The 19,458-nt window shown below is 37.9% G+C and overlaps 1 protein-coding gene across 2 annotated transcripts in view; it reads left to right on the top strand.

Moving 5' to 3' along the window:
- LOC145693675 (acyl-coenzyme A thioesterase 9, mitochondrial-like) overlaps positions 1-19,458 on the top strand; it is a 57,263-nt gene that overhangs the window by 19,762 nt on the left and 18,043 nt on the right. For both annotated transcript variants that reach the window (XM_081769915.1, XM_081769916.1), the window contains exons 4-8: positions 37-161; positions 1,885-2,005; positions 11,022-11,140; positions 15,117-15,339; positions 18,241-18,443. In XM_081769915.1, coding sequence (XP_081626041.1) covers positions 37-161; positions 1,885-2,005; positions 11,022-11,140; positions 15,117-15,339; positions 18,241-18,443 — 791 coding nt within the window. The remainder of the gene's footprint in view (positions 1-36; positions 162-1,884; positions 2,006-11,021; positions 11,141-15,116; positions 15,340-18,240; positions 18,444-19,458) is intronic.

Below are 19,458 nucleotides of genomic sequence, written 5' to 3'. Positions count from 1 at the left end.
GTATACTTGTAATATGCAATTTATTATTATTTACAGTTCGCCGAAAATTACGTGAACACATGGGAGTGAAATATGGTTATCTTCCTTTTGTACCAGAGAAGAGTCATTTGATGCAGTATTTACCACAATCTCAAGAGGAGTTACCAACAAGAACACCTAAGGTATTATGAATAATGGTTATAGAATGAAGGTTGAATAAGAGTAATGGTAGTAAATCGTGATGTGCTGATATTATTATTATTATTATTATTTAGATTAATGGCTCACGGTTATGCCCTTTAGGCTAAAGGAGATGCATGATAAATGGTAATGAATCATTGTGAAATTAAATTTTTTGTTCTCTTCTACCTTAAATCGAATCCGGGACCACGTTTACGAAAGGCACACGCGCTGGCCACTAGACCAGCGGCAACGGCTAGCTGATGGCGCTAAGATGGTTAAAGTGTAGGGGATAGTTCTGAGAATGCTCACAGGTCCATTGGTGTCCACTATAGGCTCAGAGTCTAAGATAAGAACTAGGGATTCTTTGCACCAGTAGTGAACATTCCATCTATCGTGTCCTGGCCCGAGAGAAGATTACATTGTAATATCCCACGTGGTATTGTGTACAACAACACCACACGGTTTTACGTGAAGATACTATGGATCCACTACAACCAGCAGACGATGGACTTCTGGCTCCTCCCACGAAGCAGACGACGACATCGGAGCAGCAGCGCCACCGCCGTCTATAAATTCGGCAGCCGACAGTGGATCAGTACCAGTTCACTGGTGTCTCTCCTACTGTTTGCTTCAGAACATTAGGAGTATTTGAAAGAACACTCATCGACATTCGTAACAAATAAGGATGTACATAATCATAATACGCGAAATAAGAATGATTTTCATTTGTGTAATCACCGGTCAGCAATGTATCAAAAAAGTGTAAGTTATGGTGGTGTTAAGTTGTACAACATGTTGCCTATTGATATAAAGTATGAAGAAAATATGAAAAGGTTCAGACAAAAGTTAAAATTATTTCTATTAGAAAATTCTTGTTATACGATTGAGGAGTACGTAAATATCATGACAAGGTAATATTACTTTATTTTACTCCTGTAAATTTTTTGTACATATGACGCATGTTACACTTACTTGAGAACATTCCTCGTACTTGTAAGTTCATACAAAAGAAATAAATACAATACAATAACCTAACCCCAAGCCTATAGTCTGCTTCGGGACTTTTGGCTTTTCCTTTCACCTGGATTAGCCTGCTTCGGGGCTCTGACGAGAATCCTACACCCCATTGCTTAGTCTGCTTCGGGGCTCTGCAATCACTAACCCCCTCACTGCTTGCCACGGAGCTTTGGGGGAATCCTTCACCACTCTCTACCTAGCCTGCCACGGGGCTTTGTGGAGATCCTGTCTGCGACCTCTCGGCCAAAGACTACCTGTTTCTAACCTTACAAGTATAGAAAAATATATCTGTTGTATTTTTGTAAAGTACTGCTAATTAGTGAAATTTTATAATAAAAGCTGGTAAAATAAAAAAAAAATGAAATCTTTGTTTTTACGTCCCACGGTTATGCCGGTTAGGCTAAAGGAGACGGTGATGATGAGAGATGAGTGAAAATGGTGTAATGAAGAAAGTGGGAGGAAACGGGAGAACCCCGAGAAAACCCACGAGCACGATAAAAGCTGGTAGTGGGAGTCGATTCAGGACACTCTTTTTATTACCTCGTTCTACCTACGTCCTATATGGGAGAGAGTTTTAGAATGTATAGCTCTTTAATTTAAAATCTATAAACAGTTTTTTAAATATTTTCTTAAACTATGCTCTGAACCATGTTAATTTCTTATTGGATTGTGGTATTATTTTTTAACTTCTGTTCCTTTCTACAGGACAGTTTTGACACTGCGACAATTCCTTTGGGCACAGATCCGATTCTTCAAGAAAAATACGTAACATTTCTTGGGGGTGTTAGGACCGGTAGGCTGATGGAAGATATGGATACGTTTGCCGGTAAGAGCATAATGTGAGTTTTCGCTAACACTTTAATTCTTCTGTTACTTTTCTTGAGGACATCGTAAAATTTGTATCGATAATCAATCTTGTTATTAAACAAAAGTATTAATTAAATGTAATATTATAGTTTATTTAACATTTATTCCTACTTATTTCTTACTGTTCAAAATTAGGATATTAAAATTTGATTTCTGGTCTCTGTTGATTTGTATTCAGAAATTGTCAGATTAGTTGTGATTCAAGAAGTAAGCAACACAGTTACAAAACAGACTATATTACTGGTAGCCAATTACGAGGAGCGTCCAATAAGTTATCTTTCTAGACACGAAGAAGTGCAGATAGGCTCACTGGTCATCACTGTTTTTCGTCTATCCAGCGTCGCCACTGTGAGCAGCGAAGAAATCTCAGAGAAAAAAATAGTCTTTGTCATGGCGTGCAAACCACTGGAAAACAGCCTGTTGGACCTCGTTGTCCGACGAAAGACGTTGTCCCCGCAAGTGTTCCTTCAAGTCTCCTAACTTCTGCAAATCCATGGCTTACGGCTTAACATAAGCATTGTTCACGGGAACTGCGTTGCTCCGACTAATCTCAAATTGTTCCCCACAATGGTCTTGGCGTGCGTGTCAGGCGTCATTATGCTCTGTCGCTTTCCCCACAATGGCCTTGGCGTGCGTGTCAGGCGTCATTATGCTCTGTCGCTTTCCCACAATGGCCTTGGCGTGCGTGTCAGGCGTCATTATGCTCTGTCGCTTTCCCACAATGGCCTTGGCATGCGTGTCAGGCGTCATTATGCTCTGTCGCTTTCCCACAATGGCCTTGGTGTGCGTGTCAGGCGTCATTATGCTCTGTCGCTTTCCCCACAATGGCCTTGGTGTGCGTGTCAGGCGTCATTATGCTCTCTCGCTTTCCCCACAATGGCCTTGGCGTGCGTGTCAGGCGTCATTATGCTCTGTCGCTTTCCCCACAATGTCCTTAGCGTGCGTGTCAGGCGTCATTATGCTCTGTCGCTTTCCCACAATGGCTTTGGCGTGCGTGTCAGGCGTCATTATGCTCTGTCGCTTTCCCACAATGGCTTTGGCGTGCGTGTCAGGCGTCATTATGCTCTGTCGCTTTCCCACAATGGCCTTGGCGTGCGTGTCAGGCGTCATTATGCTCTGTCGCTTTCCCCCACAATGGCCTTGGCGTGCGTGTCAGGCGTCATTATGCTCTGTCGCTTTCCCCACAATGTCCTTGGCGTGCGTGTCAGGCGTCATTATGCTCTGTCGCTTTCCCACAATGGCCTTGGCGTGCGTGTCAGGCGTCATTATGCTCTGTCGCTTTCCCCACAATGGCCTTGGCGTGCGTGTCAGGCGTCATTTTGCTCTGTCGCTTTCCCCACAATGGCCTTGGCGTGCGTGTCAGGTGTCATTTTGCTCTCGCTTTCCCCACAATGTCCTTAGCGTGCGTCAGGCGTCATTTTGCTCTGTCGCTTTCCCCACAATGTCCTTAGCGTGCGTGTCAGGCGTCATTATGCTCTGTCGCTTTCCCACAATGGCTTTGGCGTGCGTGTCAGGCGTCATTATGCTCTGTCGCTTTCCCACAATGGCTTTGGCGTGCGTGTCAGGCGTCATTATGCTCTGTCGCTTTCCCACAATGGCCTTGGCGTGCGTGTCAGGCGTCATTATGCTCTGTCGCTTTCCCACAATGGCCTTGGCGTGCGTGTCAGGCTTCATTTTGCTCTGTCCCTCCCTTCCTGTCTTGGTAGATAATATACTGGACGCTTCCCCGTGTGAATCATCCACCTGACAGCATTCCGTTCTTCACCCGCTCAATGATCAGATTTTTTTTTTTTTTTCTTATTCAACGTAGTTTTGTTATACAGTAAAAATTCATTGCAAAACTGAAATGTTTCATCTTTTATATATCGGCTGTGGCACGCAGAGCATATTAGGAGAATTAAAATGATCTCGTACTCACTTCACCTATCTGCTCCAAAGGAAAAGCAGTTTCTTTATTTAGTGACTTCTCTCATTTTCTCCAATCAATAATTTCAAAGTTGAGAATTGTTATCTCTTATTTTAGTGAGATATTCTCATCTTTAATATCAAGTATTGCGAGCGGTGATGATGTTTAGAAAGAAATGTAAGCAAAAGGTTTGTACTCACCACAAAAAGTCTTCTACGATTAAATAGCGCTTTCGGAAGATCCTTCTTCCATCATCAGCTTAAATCCAGTTCGAAGAGGATTTAAAACATGGAGGGGAATGTGGATGGGTAAAAAACTGGTTAAAAGGATTTACACAAATTGAATCCCCAACAAAGTAGTGGCGTTTATTGGGTTAAATGTCAGTGTGACAAAGTATATATAGGTCAGACAAAAAGGAATATTTGTACCAGAATAGTAGAGCATATTCGTACATCGAAATTTCATAGCTTGCAACAGTTATCTGGATTGGCAGCGCATCTTAAAGACTATGACCATAGCTTTGCGGATTCGTGCTTAATAGAAAAAGCAAAAACAGCAACTGAACGAAAAATTAAAGAATCTTATTACATTCATAAAGAGAAACCTACACTTATTTAAAGGTGAAATAAATGTGATTTGAAGCATCCTTTTCTTATTACATATTTCCGCCGTCTGGAAGGTAAAGAAAAAACAAGGAACAACTGTGAAGAGTGGCAAGTGAGTGACCATTTGCGGTTTTTTTTTTTTTTTTTTTTTTTTGTGACAGGAGACTTGTGCTCTACACTTTTAAATCCTTTTAACCATTTTTTACCTATTCATATTCCCCTCCATGTTCTAAACCCTCTTCGAACTGGATATAAGCTGATAATGGAAGAAAGATCTTCCGAAAGCGCTGCTTAATCGTAGAAGATTTTTTGTGGTGAGTACTAGCCTTTTACTTTACATTCCCATCTTTGTTTCTGAAAATAAATATTTGTCCTTACTAATGAAAACAGTACATTCAGCTTTGTAATGTTTCTGTTGTTTTACCGTTCTAATCTTCTGGCTAAACAAAAACAATGTTCCCAAAAAGCTTTGGTTCATGTGTATGAGATAATTTGTAGATTATGGCGCTTAACTTTCAATTTCAATCTTATACCTGAAGAAGAAGCCCGCTGTGATTCGAAACGTTATTAAGAAAAATTACGTATCTGAATGGTGAGTTCGAAACTTTCTATTATCATTGTAAAGATCCATTCTTTGGATCAGTTTCCATTATGTGACAGTTCAGTTTGTTCTGCGTGGGTGATTAAGAAAGTAATACCTCCAAGCCCACTACTTGGCCAATAGTACTGCAAATATTCTGAACTGTGTATCATTAATGTACTGATATTTAAGCTATAGAATGTCACTTGTTTCACCTTCCTATCTCTTCTCGTTCCGTGGCATTCAGTGGTGACGACCGGTTGAAATAGCGGGTTGTCATTGAATTTCTGACTGCGGAAGGTTGTGTGCCCAAGAACGTTCATCGCCGGCGACGAGTCGTGGATACACCATTACGACCCCGGAAACGAAGCGTTAGTTGGTGGAGTACCGTCACACGTCCTCTCCTCCGCCAAAAATATTTAAAGTTGTTGCATCTGCTGCCAAAGTGTTGTTAACATTTTGCCTCATCCTACCTATAGTCCGGATCGTACATCCTGCGATTTTAGACTCTTCCCCAAACTTAAGGAACACTTTAAGGGCCAACGCTACAGTTGTGATGCGGAGGTGGAAGCAACAGTTCGGCAATTCTTCGCCGACGGCATGAAAAACCTTGTTTATCGTTGGCGCAGGTGTGTTGTCCGTAATGGGAACTATGTTGAAAAATGATGCCACCATTTGTAGCTGACATTGCAAGCTTTCCACTGATACCTGTATCGGTGCTGCCTGTCAAACACAAATAAAGGTATTACTTCCTGAATCACGCACGTATATGAGAGTGAAGCGTGTAGTTTGTAAATCTATCTATTAAAATGCTACAGCACGAATTAAGAGCGACCGAGCTCTAACCTATAACCTTAGCTTACAAACCTTTGATTTACGATTATTTGTGATTTCACGTTTATAACAAAGACAAATATTTTTAAAAGAGTGTTCTTTAAATAAATTACCTAAAGAAATATCTTTCAGATAATTTTTATCCTTTTAAATTATTGTTCGAAGGCCTTTGCCTTTAATAATCCTTCTCCGAAATAAATGCAAACAAATTGTGCTGCCATCTTTGGAGCTCTTTTAAACTACATTTATATGTTTGTGTCCAATCTTTCGACAATGAGATCTCGGAAACTACAGGCTCTAGAAAAATGACGTTTTCACTGATCGATTGCAAATTTCATGTAGATTATCCAGTTCTAATTGAATATTTAAAAAACATGGGCACTGTTTCTTTATTACATTTTTACGGGTACATTGCAAGTGTTGAAATTTAAAAAAAACTAAAGCATCACATCCTAAGCATTATACATTCCAACACCACACTGTTGTATATAGGGGTTGTATATGTCTCAGGCGTTTCTTTCATGGCCAAATAATAATGGAAAAGAAAGGATAACCATTTCTCCAGTCTAAGATGAACCTTTTTTTGGGAGTGTTTTGCCCAACGAACACCATATATAACTGACATTATAATTAATTGTGTATGTAATGTATTTGCTTATTACATACTGCATGCAAGAAGAAAGAAAACACTGATCATACATGAATTAGAAACTCCAAACGGAAGCAGGCACAAATCTTGCAAACCTTGCGAGATATTCAGAAAAATAATCGAAAAAGTCTCCCCTTTATGATACCCCTTGGCTTTTTTTAAAATCAATACGTCTTTCACTTGTGTCTGTAAAGGGACATGTATACATCGGGACAGCTTTAAAGAGCTCTTTCCCCAACCACTGCTTCTTTTCACCTCCACAATCCTCGGTTAGTCCTCGCGAGCGTTTAAGCTGTCACTGCTCTCAGTGTTGCCGTACCTCGGATCCACTTGTGTAGTTCAAGTCCGGCAAAATAAGGAGAAAACTTTCCTTCCTATTCTCAGTTAACAACAAAAATTAAAAAAAAAAAAAATTAACTAGGAAAAAGGAATTGAGGCAACATTGGTGTTTAGCCAGAAGGGATCATAAATCTCTACCACGTGTCGCGGAGACTAGTTAGCGGAAGGTTTAGAGGGGTGGACAGGGTTTTCAGAATTCCTGGAAAAAGAGCCCTCTCTTTCTGTCCCAATGTATACAGATGTTGTAAGGAATGATAAGGAGATTTATGCTCATATGCGAATGATGCGCTGTGTAGAGAGCGCAGGTTCGGCTAGTATATATATATTTTTACTGTAGTTATGTTTGATATAATATTGTGTTAGTGTTTATAAAACTTTGTAAGTCATGGATTGAAGAAGGTAAGTCACCACCAAATATAAATTAGAAAGTGTTTTTCCTTTCAAGCGGAGAGGTGAGTTTTTATCTATTTTTCTTTCTTTCCTCATTCGATTAAGTGAATGAATACTGAAAGTTTAGACTAGAAACTGACAGAAAGTATACTTTCCCAGTGGTCTCATGTAAATTTCATTAGGATGTAGTGATAAGTCTTTAGAGTTACACACAAACACCACAACGGGTGCAATATAATACTGTAATCTACCGTATTTATAGTGTGTATGTTTACATATAACTTCGACATCGTTGCGCCGATTTATTATTATTATTATTATTATTATTATTATTATTATTATTATTATTATTATTATTATTATTATTATTATTATCATCATCATCATCATCATCATTCCTTACAACATCTGTATACATTGGCACAGAAAGAGAGAGCTCTTTTTCCAGTTAGTTAGTTAATTAGTTAGTTATTATTATTATTATTATTATTATTTGTTTCTTGGAAAGAATACACTTTCGTGATGGTCTCGTGTAAATTTCAATAGTATTCAATAATAGTTTGTATAGCTAGATGATGAAACTCTTCAATGGCTGACAGAGTTAATACCATAATTGAGTGTAGCTATGTTCACGTATAATTCCGTATAATTCCGTAGATCGATTTGAAGAAAAAGATACGTTCACGCACTTTTCGTTAGCTAAGCCATTTTATAGGAAGTTAGTATCCTATCTTAAGTTTAAGTACGTACGTAAACTACTGTACTAACGAAAAAATGCAAAAATAAGGCTGAAAATCAATATTAACCGACTTTTAAAAAGCACTAGAAAGCAGAATTTATTTTAATGTAAAAAAAAAAAAATACCAATTTCAAAATAAGTTTTAAAAAGAAGTATATATATATATATATATATATATATATATATATATATATATATATATATGTGTGTGTGTGTGTGTGTGTGTGTGTATAATATACAAAAATGAAAGTGACTGTGTGTAACAATAAGTCTTGAACCACCCGACTATTCTCGATCAAAATTTCAATATAGATGACGTTTGGACGTGGGATGACATCTGATCTGTAGGTCTCAGGCGACATCTGGAGAAAATACTGATACATAAATAATTAGTAAGCGCTGTTGTACACCATAGGTGTCACAGATAATGCAAATGAACTATCCCACTCTTCATTTCCTTCTATTCCTCTTCTAGCCGGCTGCAACTATGGTTTTCTGTGTAAGTTACCTTGAAACTTGGGGTGTCGCTATTTTTTTCTTTACAAAGTGTAGTACAATTCACAGTGGCACGACTTACACGAAAATTACGCGCTTGACGCATTTGTATAACGCGTGTCGCCGTGAACTTAGCGTCGGAAAGGGTCACCGTGAACTCCTCCCAGACAGTTTCGGCGGCATCAGATTATGTCCAACCACACTGTTCTACTACGTAACTAACAATATACTCTTGCTTAACATGTGTATGATACATGCACATTCAGCGAACTGTCACCTTAAGAGGATCAAATAAAATGGGAAATGACCCCTTAGAATTTATTTGTCCTGCTCAAGAATTAATTATTGTAAATTCACTATCATTGAACTAGGTAATTAAAAACTAAACTTACTCTAGTACCCAGTACTACTTCTTTTCTTTGATGATTTTATTTTCCTCTATATTTCAGGTTTCTAGAGTCTTGGACCCGAGCTAAGTTTCCCAGTTAGCTGGGAAACATTAATTTGACTTCCTGTTCTTTCTTTGTCCTGTGAAAGAGAGATAGTGTTGCGAAAATACTTTAGATTTTTAACTTTTTAAGACTGGTATTGCGTCAATCCACTAACTAAAAATAAATGAGGTGGTTGCATCTGATAATTTTGTTTTATAACATAGATACTTTTCATTTCCAGCTTAGTGTTTTCTAACTAGCAGCTCGTGTCCAAGACCCCGAGCGAGTTTAAATACGAGGAATGATCAGAAAGTAAAGTTACAAAGCCTGTAGTGAAGCATATATATATAAAATTATTTTTATACAACCAATACAGTCAACATACATTAGGTTATTTTTCGACATAGCCTTCAAATCGATTGAGACACTTGTAGCATCGTGGGACGAGCTTGAAGATTCTTTCTTGGTAAAATTCCTGTCCTTACGTGTTCAGCCACGTTGTTACGAAGTGTTTCATCTCCTCTGAAGCGAAGCGACGGCCTCCTAGGTGCTCCTTTAAGTGTGAGAAGAGGTGAAAGTCGCTTGGAGCTAGGTCCGGGTTGTAGGGACGGTAGTCGATGTCCCAGCGAAACTGCTTCAACAGCGTGGTGGTCTTCTGGGCTCACGTTGTCGTAAAGGAAGATGACACCCTTGGCGAGAAGTCCTGGCCGTTTCCTCCTGATTGCTTCGTGTAATCGTGTCAAGATCTCACAGTATAGCCGTGGTTACATGTTTCGTCCACAAGAGCGGACTTCTTCACGAGACCACTTTTCCAAACGAGTCGCCATTTGTGTTTAACTACTACTAGCGCCGTAGGTGGCGGGCGGCTGCAACTCTGCACAGTTGCCAACTCCATGTATTAAAATTACCGCACACTCCTCATTCCTCTATAACAGACGGAAGTCCAGAAATACCGACTTTGTAACCTTAGTTTCTAATTTCTCCTCGTATAGAGGAAGATAAACTCATAAAGAGAAGTACCGGGTACCAAAGTAGGTATATCTCTAAATGCAAGTCTTTATCGTTCTCAAGGAAAGAAAATCCCATCAATTATCCGTATATAATTAATGGCATATCTCTGTGTAAACCAAATTCAGTTAAAGATTTAGGAGTAATTTTTGATTCAAAATTGACCTTCTCTCATCACATCGATGCAATCTCTAACGCTGCATTCAGAAACCTCGGCTTTATCTATTGAATGGGTAAAGAGTTTAGAAAAGAGTCAACATTCATTAATCTTTATAATTTGTACGTAAGGTCCCGATTAGAATATGCTTTCGTTATTTGGACACCGAATGTAAATAAATACTTACAAGCAACAGAAAACATACAATTTAAATTTCTAAAAATGCTTACGTACAAGAAAACAGCTTTCTATCCGAAACAGATTCCCTACGTAGACTTAGTAAGGAGTTTGAATTTCCTAACGTTGACGAATCGACGAAAGATGTTTGATTTACTGGTTTTTTATATAAAGTATTAAATAATAAAATTGACTGTCCTGAGCTACTCACGAAAGTATATCTGAGCGTTCCAACAGGCATAACAAGACCAGGAAATACTGGTATATTTTTCTCTGAAAGGGCACGAACAAATATTGTCTGTAAGTCTCCGCTGTGGAGAATGTGTGACTCCTACAATGAATTAAGTCATAAAACTAATGTTTTAGATATATTCAGTATGTCAGAATATGTATTTAGAAACAGGATTATTACCGAGTACCTGACACTCGAAGTGAATTGATTAATTGTATGGATAAATGTATATATATGTCTATATATATATTATACGACACTATAACTAGGCATTAAGCCTGTTGTGTTGTTTTTCTAAATAAATAAGTATAGTTTTATATTAAAATGTACTCTATAACATCTGTTACTAATTATAGGTAATTAAAAATAATGTTTGTAGTTGAGCATTATTGATATTAATGACAGTATTTTTAAAATCTTTTTCTCGTTCCAGTATGGGTTACGCACAAACACATAGTCAATCCAAAGCAGCCTCCGAATGTGCCTACACCATATGTAATTGTTACTATTTTGGTAGATCATATTGAATTCAACACGGATGCCAGACGAATAGTACGTATACTTGTTCAGTTTGTCATTGTTCTACGTGTACATATTTGTTACCAACAGTCAAATAAACAAACTGTTATCAACATCTACTCATACTCCTTTGCAGTTTTCAGTATTTAATTTATTTATTATTATTAAGATAGCGAATATTGTATAGAAAATATAGGTATATCGTATATGAATATTAAATTATAGGATCAGAAATCGTTCGACAGTTGTAACATTAAATTCTGAATGTGAAATACAAGGAACTATCTGCAGATATTTGATATTATATGCTGTTTATCTCTGGTATATTTAATTGATATCATAATAAAGTAATATATTAGCTTGTAGGCGCATAACTTGCAGAAGTTTGATTGGTGTTTTTTAAAAGATAACTTCAGTTATTTGTTTTTAAAATTGTATTTTTGAGTTGAAATTGGAATTTGGATGGGATAGTTTCTGCGTTGAACTATCAAAGTGTTCGGCCTCCATTTTTGAACACCTGGAAATAATTTCACCTGAATTTATGAGTGTTTCAAGGCTGTAGTTTTTCTTCGTAGTGATAAAAATAGAAAGAACTTTGAAATGAAATAAAATCTTTGAGTTTAACGTCCCACACTTACACCTTTTAAGCTAAGGGAGACGATGATTAAAGCAAGTGAATGATGATGAAAGAAATGGTGGAATGAGAAAATAGGAGGAAACGGGAGTACCCCGAGAAAGCCCACGAGCACCAGAAATTAACTTGGGCGGGGATCGAACGAGGGACTCCATGCACCAGAGGTAAGCGGTGTACCAGTGAGCTGTCGTGCCCCTCAAATAGAAAAACTGTTTGAGGTTGTAACAGAACGTTCCAATCTGTGACATTTGTTTGTTTGCTTTAAACTAAGTTAGTTCACTTTTTCAATTTTAATGTATTTCTTTTTACTTTGTTTCGTGCATTTGTATTCGTAAATATGTCCCGTCATTACGTTTAATATCTTTGATGTTTATATCGAACATCTGTAATATTGCAAAATCTGGTAAAACTTTGTTTTACGCCTTAATCTGTACTGCAAACTACAAATGTTCGATATACTATATAACATGCAGCACACTACAGAACATGAAAAGTATGCGCATAGTGAGATATCGAACAACGTGTTTTCCTATGATGAAACTTGGTATTCATGTTTTGTAGGGTTGAGTTCTGTTCAGTGTATTCGAGAAGAAAACGAACTTCAAATTCAAATTTTGGTTACGCCTTATTTACCAAATAGATTTTGTATTGGTGAAGTATGTATTATCAATTGAAAAAACAAATTAATTGATACTTACCTTAGATGCTAATGCTTCTCACATCCAGTTTTCCATTTTTAACGCATATTACAAGTACTTATTATTCATCACTACCATGTTTTTATGGAATGCAATTGTAGCCATGTACTAGATCATCCGAACAACAATTGTATATGTATCGTATTTATTATGAAGTTCGAAACGAATCCAATTGTAATCGAGAATTACAAAAGTAGTCGTGTTACATTTAATGTGGATCTATATTCTGCTGATATAAACGTGCCACTTTTTTTTCCTTCCTTCCTGATACCAGCTCAGTGTACCATCGTAGCGTCGACGCTGTATAGTGGCCCCGAGGACACTCGGTCGAGGAAGTGTAAAAGCTTTTTCACTCCAGCCGATGGTTTCGTGGTTTTCCTTATTTACACCAGGCAAATGTCGGAATGGTACTTAACATACAGATTCCAGACCGCTTCCTTCCTTCCCTTTCCTCGTATAGTGTGATCGCCGAGGGACGTCATGCCTTATACGTGACGAGCTAAAATGGCCGTAGGTGCCGAAAGTCTTGTAATCCTAATCAATGCTATATAAGACGAAATGTGGGTCGAATTCGAACTATATGTGGCTGTATTAAAATCGCAGCAAAAACAACAATTATGTTTTGCATTATACTTACTAGAATTCTCTGAGAAATATTGTAAAGAATTACCTGCAAATCAAAGATTAGAAGGGACACGGTGGCTCAGTAGTAGAGCGTTCACCTGCGATGCTTGGGGTCCCTGGTTCGATCCCAGCTCGCGCCGTGTGAACTTTGTGGTAGACAAACACCGTGCTCATGTTTTTTTCGGAGTTCTACCGTTTCCTCCCACTTTCTTCATTCCACCATATCATTCATTTCTTATCATCACCGTCTCCTTTAGCCTAACCGGCATAACCGTGGGATGTAAAACTTAAAGATTTCATTTCATTTTCTCGTAATACTTTATGTAAAACAATTATTGAGTTGAGTTGAATTTCAGTTTAGCGTCCCTTTCAGCAGCGTGGCTATATGAGACGTGGATCTACTGATTAACGTGGAATCCGAACCACATGAGCTCCCGCCGGGTAAAACAATTATTATTGCAAAACTTTATTAACCACAGTAGATACGAGGGAGGATCAGAAACTAAGTTTACAAGGCCGATATTTTTGGAGTTTCTTCTGATATAGAGGAATGAGGAACGTACGGTAATTTTACTACATGGAGTTGGCAACTATGCAGAGTTTCAGACACCCGCCACGTACGGCGCTAGTTGTAAGTAAACACAAATGGCGATTCGTTTGGAAAAGTAGTCTCGCGAAGAAGTCCAGTCAGCTATTTAATTTCTCTGGGCGAAACATGTAACCGCGGCTGAAATTCACCGCCAGCTGGTAGAGGTTGACGAATAGACTGTAATGTCTGGTCAGCATGTTGCAGAATGGTGTCCAAAGTTTGCGGCTGGTACAGAAAACATCACCGTCGAGGAGTGCAGTGACCGACTCAGCATGGCATCAACAGATTTCAACACAGCTTGCCTCGAAGATCTGATTCCGGACAACAAGAGGACCTCGTTCCAAGGAATTTTCACCTGTTCCCGCACTTGAAGTAGCACAAGGAGGCCGTCGCTTCGCTTCAGAGAAGGAGGTGAAATACTTCGTGATAACGTGACTGAGAATGGAAGGACAGGATTTTTACCAGGAGGGAATCTTCAAACAGATTGAACGATGCGACAAGTGCCTTAACCGATATGAAGGCTGTATTAAAAAAAAAAAAAAAAAAAAAACAACTAATGTATATGCTGTCTGTTGGCTGTATTGGTTGTATGAAATAATGTACACACTTTTCATTGCAGGCTTTGTAACCTTACTTTCTGATTAATCACTCCTCGTATACTAAATAGTGTAGTGGGTGAGTAAGCAAACCTAATATCGTTTGACATGTATTTTGAAGAACCAAACCTCTTTCGAATATCCATGGAAAGGTAATTGCTTCATTTGTCTCCCGCTGCACGCATTCATGCTAAGAAGTGAAACCAACTTTCATGTGAGTTTCGCAGAAAGGCAACAGAAATCGCTGAAAGAGTTTCGTGCATTTGGACCTCATGAAATTGTTATATTTTTGTACAAATTAACTATTGTATGTGTTATTCCCTTTCTTTTTCGCTAAAAACAAAAGTGTTGGCTGCACTAATGAGAAGAATAGTGTATAATTTGTTTCGTTCTCATACAAATAAGCCTATGTACACTCATGTCCAAAATTATTATCGCATGTCTATAAATATGTTGTTGTATTAATATACTTTGATAATAAATTCTCCCGGTATTTCTTATAATGTTAGTAATCGGCAGACTTGTGTGTGGCGAATTTCATGTCCAAAAAGCAGTAAATAAGAACAAAAAACGAAAATAAAACTTTCTTGTCCATTTAGCAACATTTTGTTTGACTCACTCTAATTTTCGTAAATATAATTCTTTTCCTATCAAATTTAACATAAAAATATACATTTCCCGATTATACACATAGTACCAGTATTAAAAGTACCCTGCAAAATCATTATCAAATTATATTCTTACAAGAAGACAGTTATAGATATGCGACAATCATTTTGAACATGAGTGTACGCATAGCTGTTTCTATGATAATAGAGCTGAAATTGTGTTTTTTAAAATCCAATTGACAATACCTTTCGTTTTGCAGCCTGACAAAGACCTGCGAGTGTGTGGCCATGTGTCATGGGTAGGGAAATCATCAATCGAAGTGACGGTGTGGATAGACCAAATGCAAGGCGAGAACTGGGTGTGGATAGCAAGAGCTGTTTTCTTAATGGCTGCCCGAGATCCTAGCAATGTGGGATCAGCTGTCATTAATAAGCTAGTCGCTGAGACGGAAGCTGACACAGAGATGCTGAAAAAGGGAGACGGTAAATATGCAATTAGAATCGTTTGTGTGCGCGCGCGCGTGTATATATATATATATATATATATATATATATATACGCTCTCTCTGAGAAAGAATCATACCAATTGCATTTTTAGTACTTGCTTCATTGAGAGTGAAAAATATGAGGATCCCAAAAGTAATTGTCAGACGCGTTAGTACATTTATCCGACTGAAAGATGAGACGATCAATTGGAGCCTTGTAGAAGGAGTTAGGTCGCTGACGGATCCACAACCTCATCCATTCTTGCACTTCCTCGTCCGACTGAAACCGACGTCCGCGAATGTCTTTCTTCAGATCGCCAAAAATTTAAAAATCAAAAGGGGGGAAAGATCTGGGCTGTACGGAGAATGTTGAAGTGTTTTCCAGCCAAAGCTCTGAAGCGTATCCCTCACCAGATTGGCAGTATAGGGACGGGCATGATCATGCAAAAGAATGATTCTACCCGACTGCATTCCAGGTCGCTTTGACTTTATGACACTTTTCAGTTTCTGCAAAGAATCTTCATAGCGCTTTGCATTTATTGTGACCCCACGCTCGAGTAAGTCAACAATCATAGAACTCCCACAGTCGAAGAAGAAGCTCATTATGACTTTACTGAAACTTGTGTGAACAGCTTTGGATTTCTTTCGCGGGGGAGAATTGGGGTGTTTCCATTGTTAGCTTTGCCGTTTGCTCTCGGGGTCAATTAGTCCCATGTGACGATACGGGACAGAAACGCATACTCTTCGTCGTAGTTCAGCTGCAAATGCGTTAGACATTAAAGCTATTCTGTCCATCTTTTGTCCCTCCATCAGTTGATGCGGAATCCACTTCGCACAAATTTTTCGCAACTGCAGGCGTTCTTTGATAATGGCATGTACGGAGCCATGGCTAATTCCGGCTTGAATACAAATTTCTTCCTCTGTGATGCGTCGGTTTTCCCGGATAAGTCCATCAATCCGTTCAATCAGAACAGAGAAATGACTCGATGGGCCTGTCCTGGGTGCAGATCATCTTGCAGTGAGTGCATCTTTCTCGGAATCTCTTATGCCACTCCTGCACACTTGTCAGTGACATACAGTGTTCGCCATACACAGCCGACATGCAACGATGAGTTTCGCGTGTTCTAATACCCTAAGCCACCAAAAAACGAATCACATATCTCTCTCTCTCTCTCTCTTCTTTGCTTGCCTCCATTTCTAATGCAGGACGAACACACTTTTCACTACGCTCACCTATAGAGCAATAACCAAACAACTGTGTGTACCTGTGAGTTTCCACTATGTGTTCCCCTTCTCGAGAGATGGGTAGTATCCATAAGTGACAGCAGTGTTGCCAACTTTTGTGAGGAATGTGTTTTATGTAGGGTGTTCGATTTTCATCTGACTGCTCCTTATACTTTAAGTAGATCAACATAAATATATAAATTATATTAGGGTTCAGATTTTGTTGCTCTAATTATTAAAAAAGGCTGAGATTAAATGCAATCAATTTCCATGCTTTACTGTGCTCCTTCGTTGACATGTGGCTAATGCTGGAGTAACCTGACTTGAAAGTCAAGGTAGTTAAAATGAGTCAGGAAAAAATGCTTCAAAATACACTGAAAGTCCGGAAATATGCTATATTTCACAGGAGAGGCAAAATTATATATATATACTTCTGGATGAGTGTATTCAGAATCCAAGATACTAAAACTATCATTATGTATGATTACTCTTTGATACTGGTGTATTAGGAAAATTTGACTCATACTAAGTATTCACAGTAAGAAAATAGGCTTATACTGTAGAAAGAAATATAAGTAAAAACTTAGTACTAACCGCAGACCAAAATATTCCTCTAAGAAGCGCTTTCGGAAATTACGATTTCCAACATCAGCTTAGCAGTTCGAAGAAGTAAATTTAAACATGGAAAATAAACATGGATGAGTATAAAATAGTGGTGGGCACAAAAACCGGTTCGGTTTTCTTCAAAACCGGTTCTTTTTTTTTTCAAAATTTGTTCTATTTCTGACCAGAATAGTGTTTCGTAGTTCTCCGAAAACCGATTCCGTTTCCACATAAATAGTTTTGTGTGTTTTGCAAAAGTTTTCACCGAAACCAGTTTCGGTAAAAAACGAACCCGTTTTGGAGAAAACCGAAACCGGTTTCGGTAAAAAAAACGAAATGCCGGTTTGGAGAAAACCGAAATGTCGGTTTTTCGGGTTTCAGTTTTTCTGTTCAGTGGAAACCGGTTTCCGGTTTTTATAAAAAATCGGTTTTGCCCATCCTAGTTGTTGGGAATCACTTGGTGCAGTTCATGTTTAGATGATACCCGGGAGGATGTTGGGAGTCAAAAGTGTTAAAAGTTTCTGGATAGATTATATAAACAAAAGAAGAACGTAATTAAGATTAGGATGGTTTTAAAAGAAAAAGGGTAACTAGGTGATTGTTTATATGTGTAATTGAGTTGATGACTGAAATGAGCCAGATGTGGCTGAAGTTATTTATATATGGAATAAGAGCCATAAGTGGCTGTAGTTGTTTATGTGTTTGATTGGAGCCATAAGTGGCTTAAGATATTTATATTTAGGTAGATGAGCCTAGAGTGACGGTTTATATTTTAGGTTTAATGTAAGGCCTAGATGGCTTACGTTATTCGAACACTTAGTGGAATACAGGAAGTTTATTGGCTTGTCGTTGAAGTATAAACCAAATAAAGGTTGGCTTTGGAAAGAGTAGTATCGGCCTTCATTGAGTAACTCTAGTTGATTTGAAATAATACTTTGCTCTTTTTAGATACAAAAAGTAATTGGATTATTCTAACACTAGTATAAAAACAAGCTTAAAAAGAAATAAAAAATATGAAGTAAAAAACTTTTTGAGCTGACGAATTTTTTTTTTTTTTTTTTTTTAATTTCAGTAAATAAGAAGAAGCGTCAAGATATACAGAGTATGTCTCTATTGAAAGTAGTACCTAATGTGATGGAACAAAGGATTATTCATGACATGTTTCTAAAAACTGTGGACTTCAGGGATCCAACTTTCCATAGAAGAATTCTTCCGCGAAGAGGTATATGGATGGAGAACGCAACGATGAGCAATGTAGTGTTTTGCCATCCAGAGGTAGGGCCTCCTACATTATTTAAAGCATCTAATAATAATAATAATAATAATAATAATAAAAAAAAAAAAAAAAAAAACGACTGTTTGCAAGTCTCCAAAGTGCACTAGCAGCTCATTAATAGGGTAGACCGAAAAAAGTAAAAGTAAGAAAAAAATTCAGGTTGTAATACCGCGGAAAAGTTGCGAATTACAAAGATTAAAATGGGGTAGAAATAAAATAAAATAAAATCGATTTATATCTTCCGACCGAAATTTGAAAAAAATCACATTTTATAATAATTTTTGACATTTTTAAATTATCCTCTTTCCGAATGTAATAACTCAAATTCTTATGCATTAGAAGCACAGAAAACAATGTATAAATATTATTTAAATCCATCAACATCCTCCGGTTGCATATTGTCATCAAAGTTAATAAAAGGTTGAAATCCCTTCCATCAACTTTGGACCCCTCTAGAGTGGCCCCGGGTAAAAGCACACAATCCAAATGTATCTCAAAAAGTAGCAAAGAGATAAGAAATGTGTATACCATGTTTTGTATTGCTAGACAGAATAGATATGAGGGGAAATCATGTATTGGTATACAAGGAAAATTATGAGAAAATAGAAGAAATTATAAACATGGAGAAGAGGGGTGCATGCGTAATTGTAATGGGAGATTTCAATACAGTTGTGGGAGAAGAACAGGAAGGTAGTATCGTAGGCAAATATGATTTAGGCGAAAAAATGAAAGGGAAGAAGGACTGGTCAATTTCTATAGACAGAATTCACTAGTAATTGGAAAAAACTTGGTTTAATCAGCAGAAGAGAAGAAATATACGTGCAGTTCCTCAATAGACGGCTGAAGATATCAGTTAAACTATGTAATGATTCAGGACAGAGATCGGAATAGCTTGGAGAACGCGAAGACTCTTCCTGGGGCCGACATTTTCTCTGATCATGACCTTGTGCTGGCCAAAGAGGATATTCAACGGAAACATGTAGACAGAAGAAAAACGGGCAACAAGATATTAAA

This window comes from Thermobia domestica, chromosome 8, assembly GCF_964235325.1.
Source record: "Thermobia domestica chromosome 8, izTheDome1.hap1.1, whole genome shotgun sequence".
Lineage (NCBI taxonomy): Eukaryota > Metazoa > Arthropoda > Insecta > Zygentoma > Lepismatidae > Thermobia > Thermobia domestica.
Note: the sequence above shows the minus strand (reverse complement) of the source record. Positions and strands in the feature narration are given on the sequence as shown.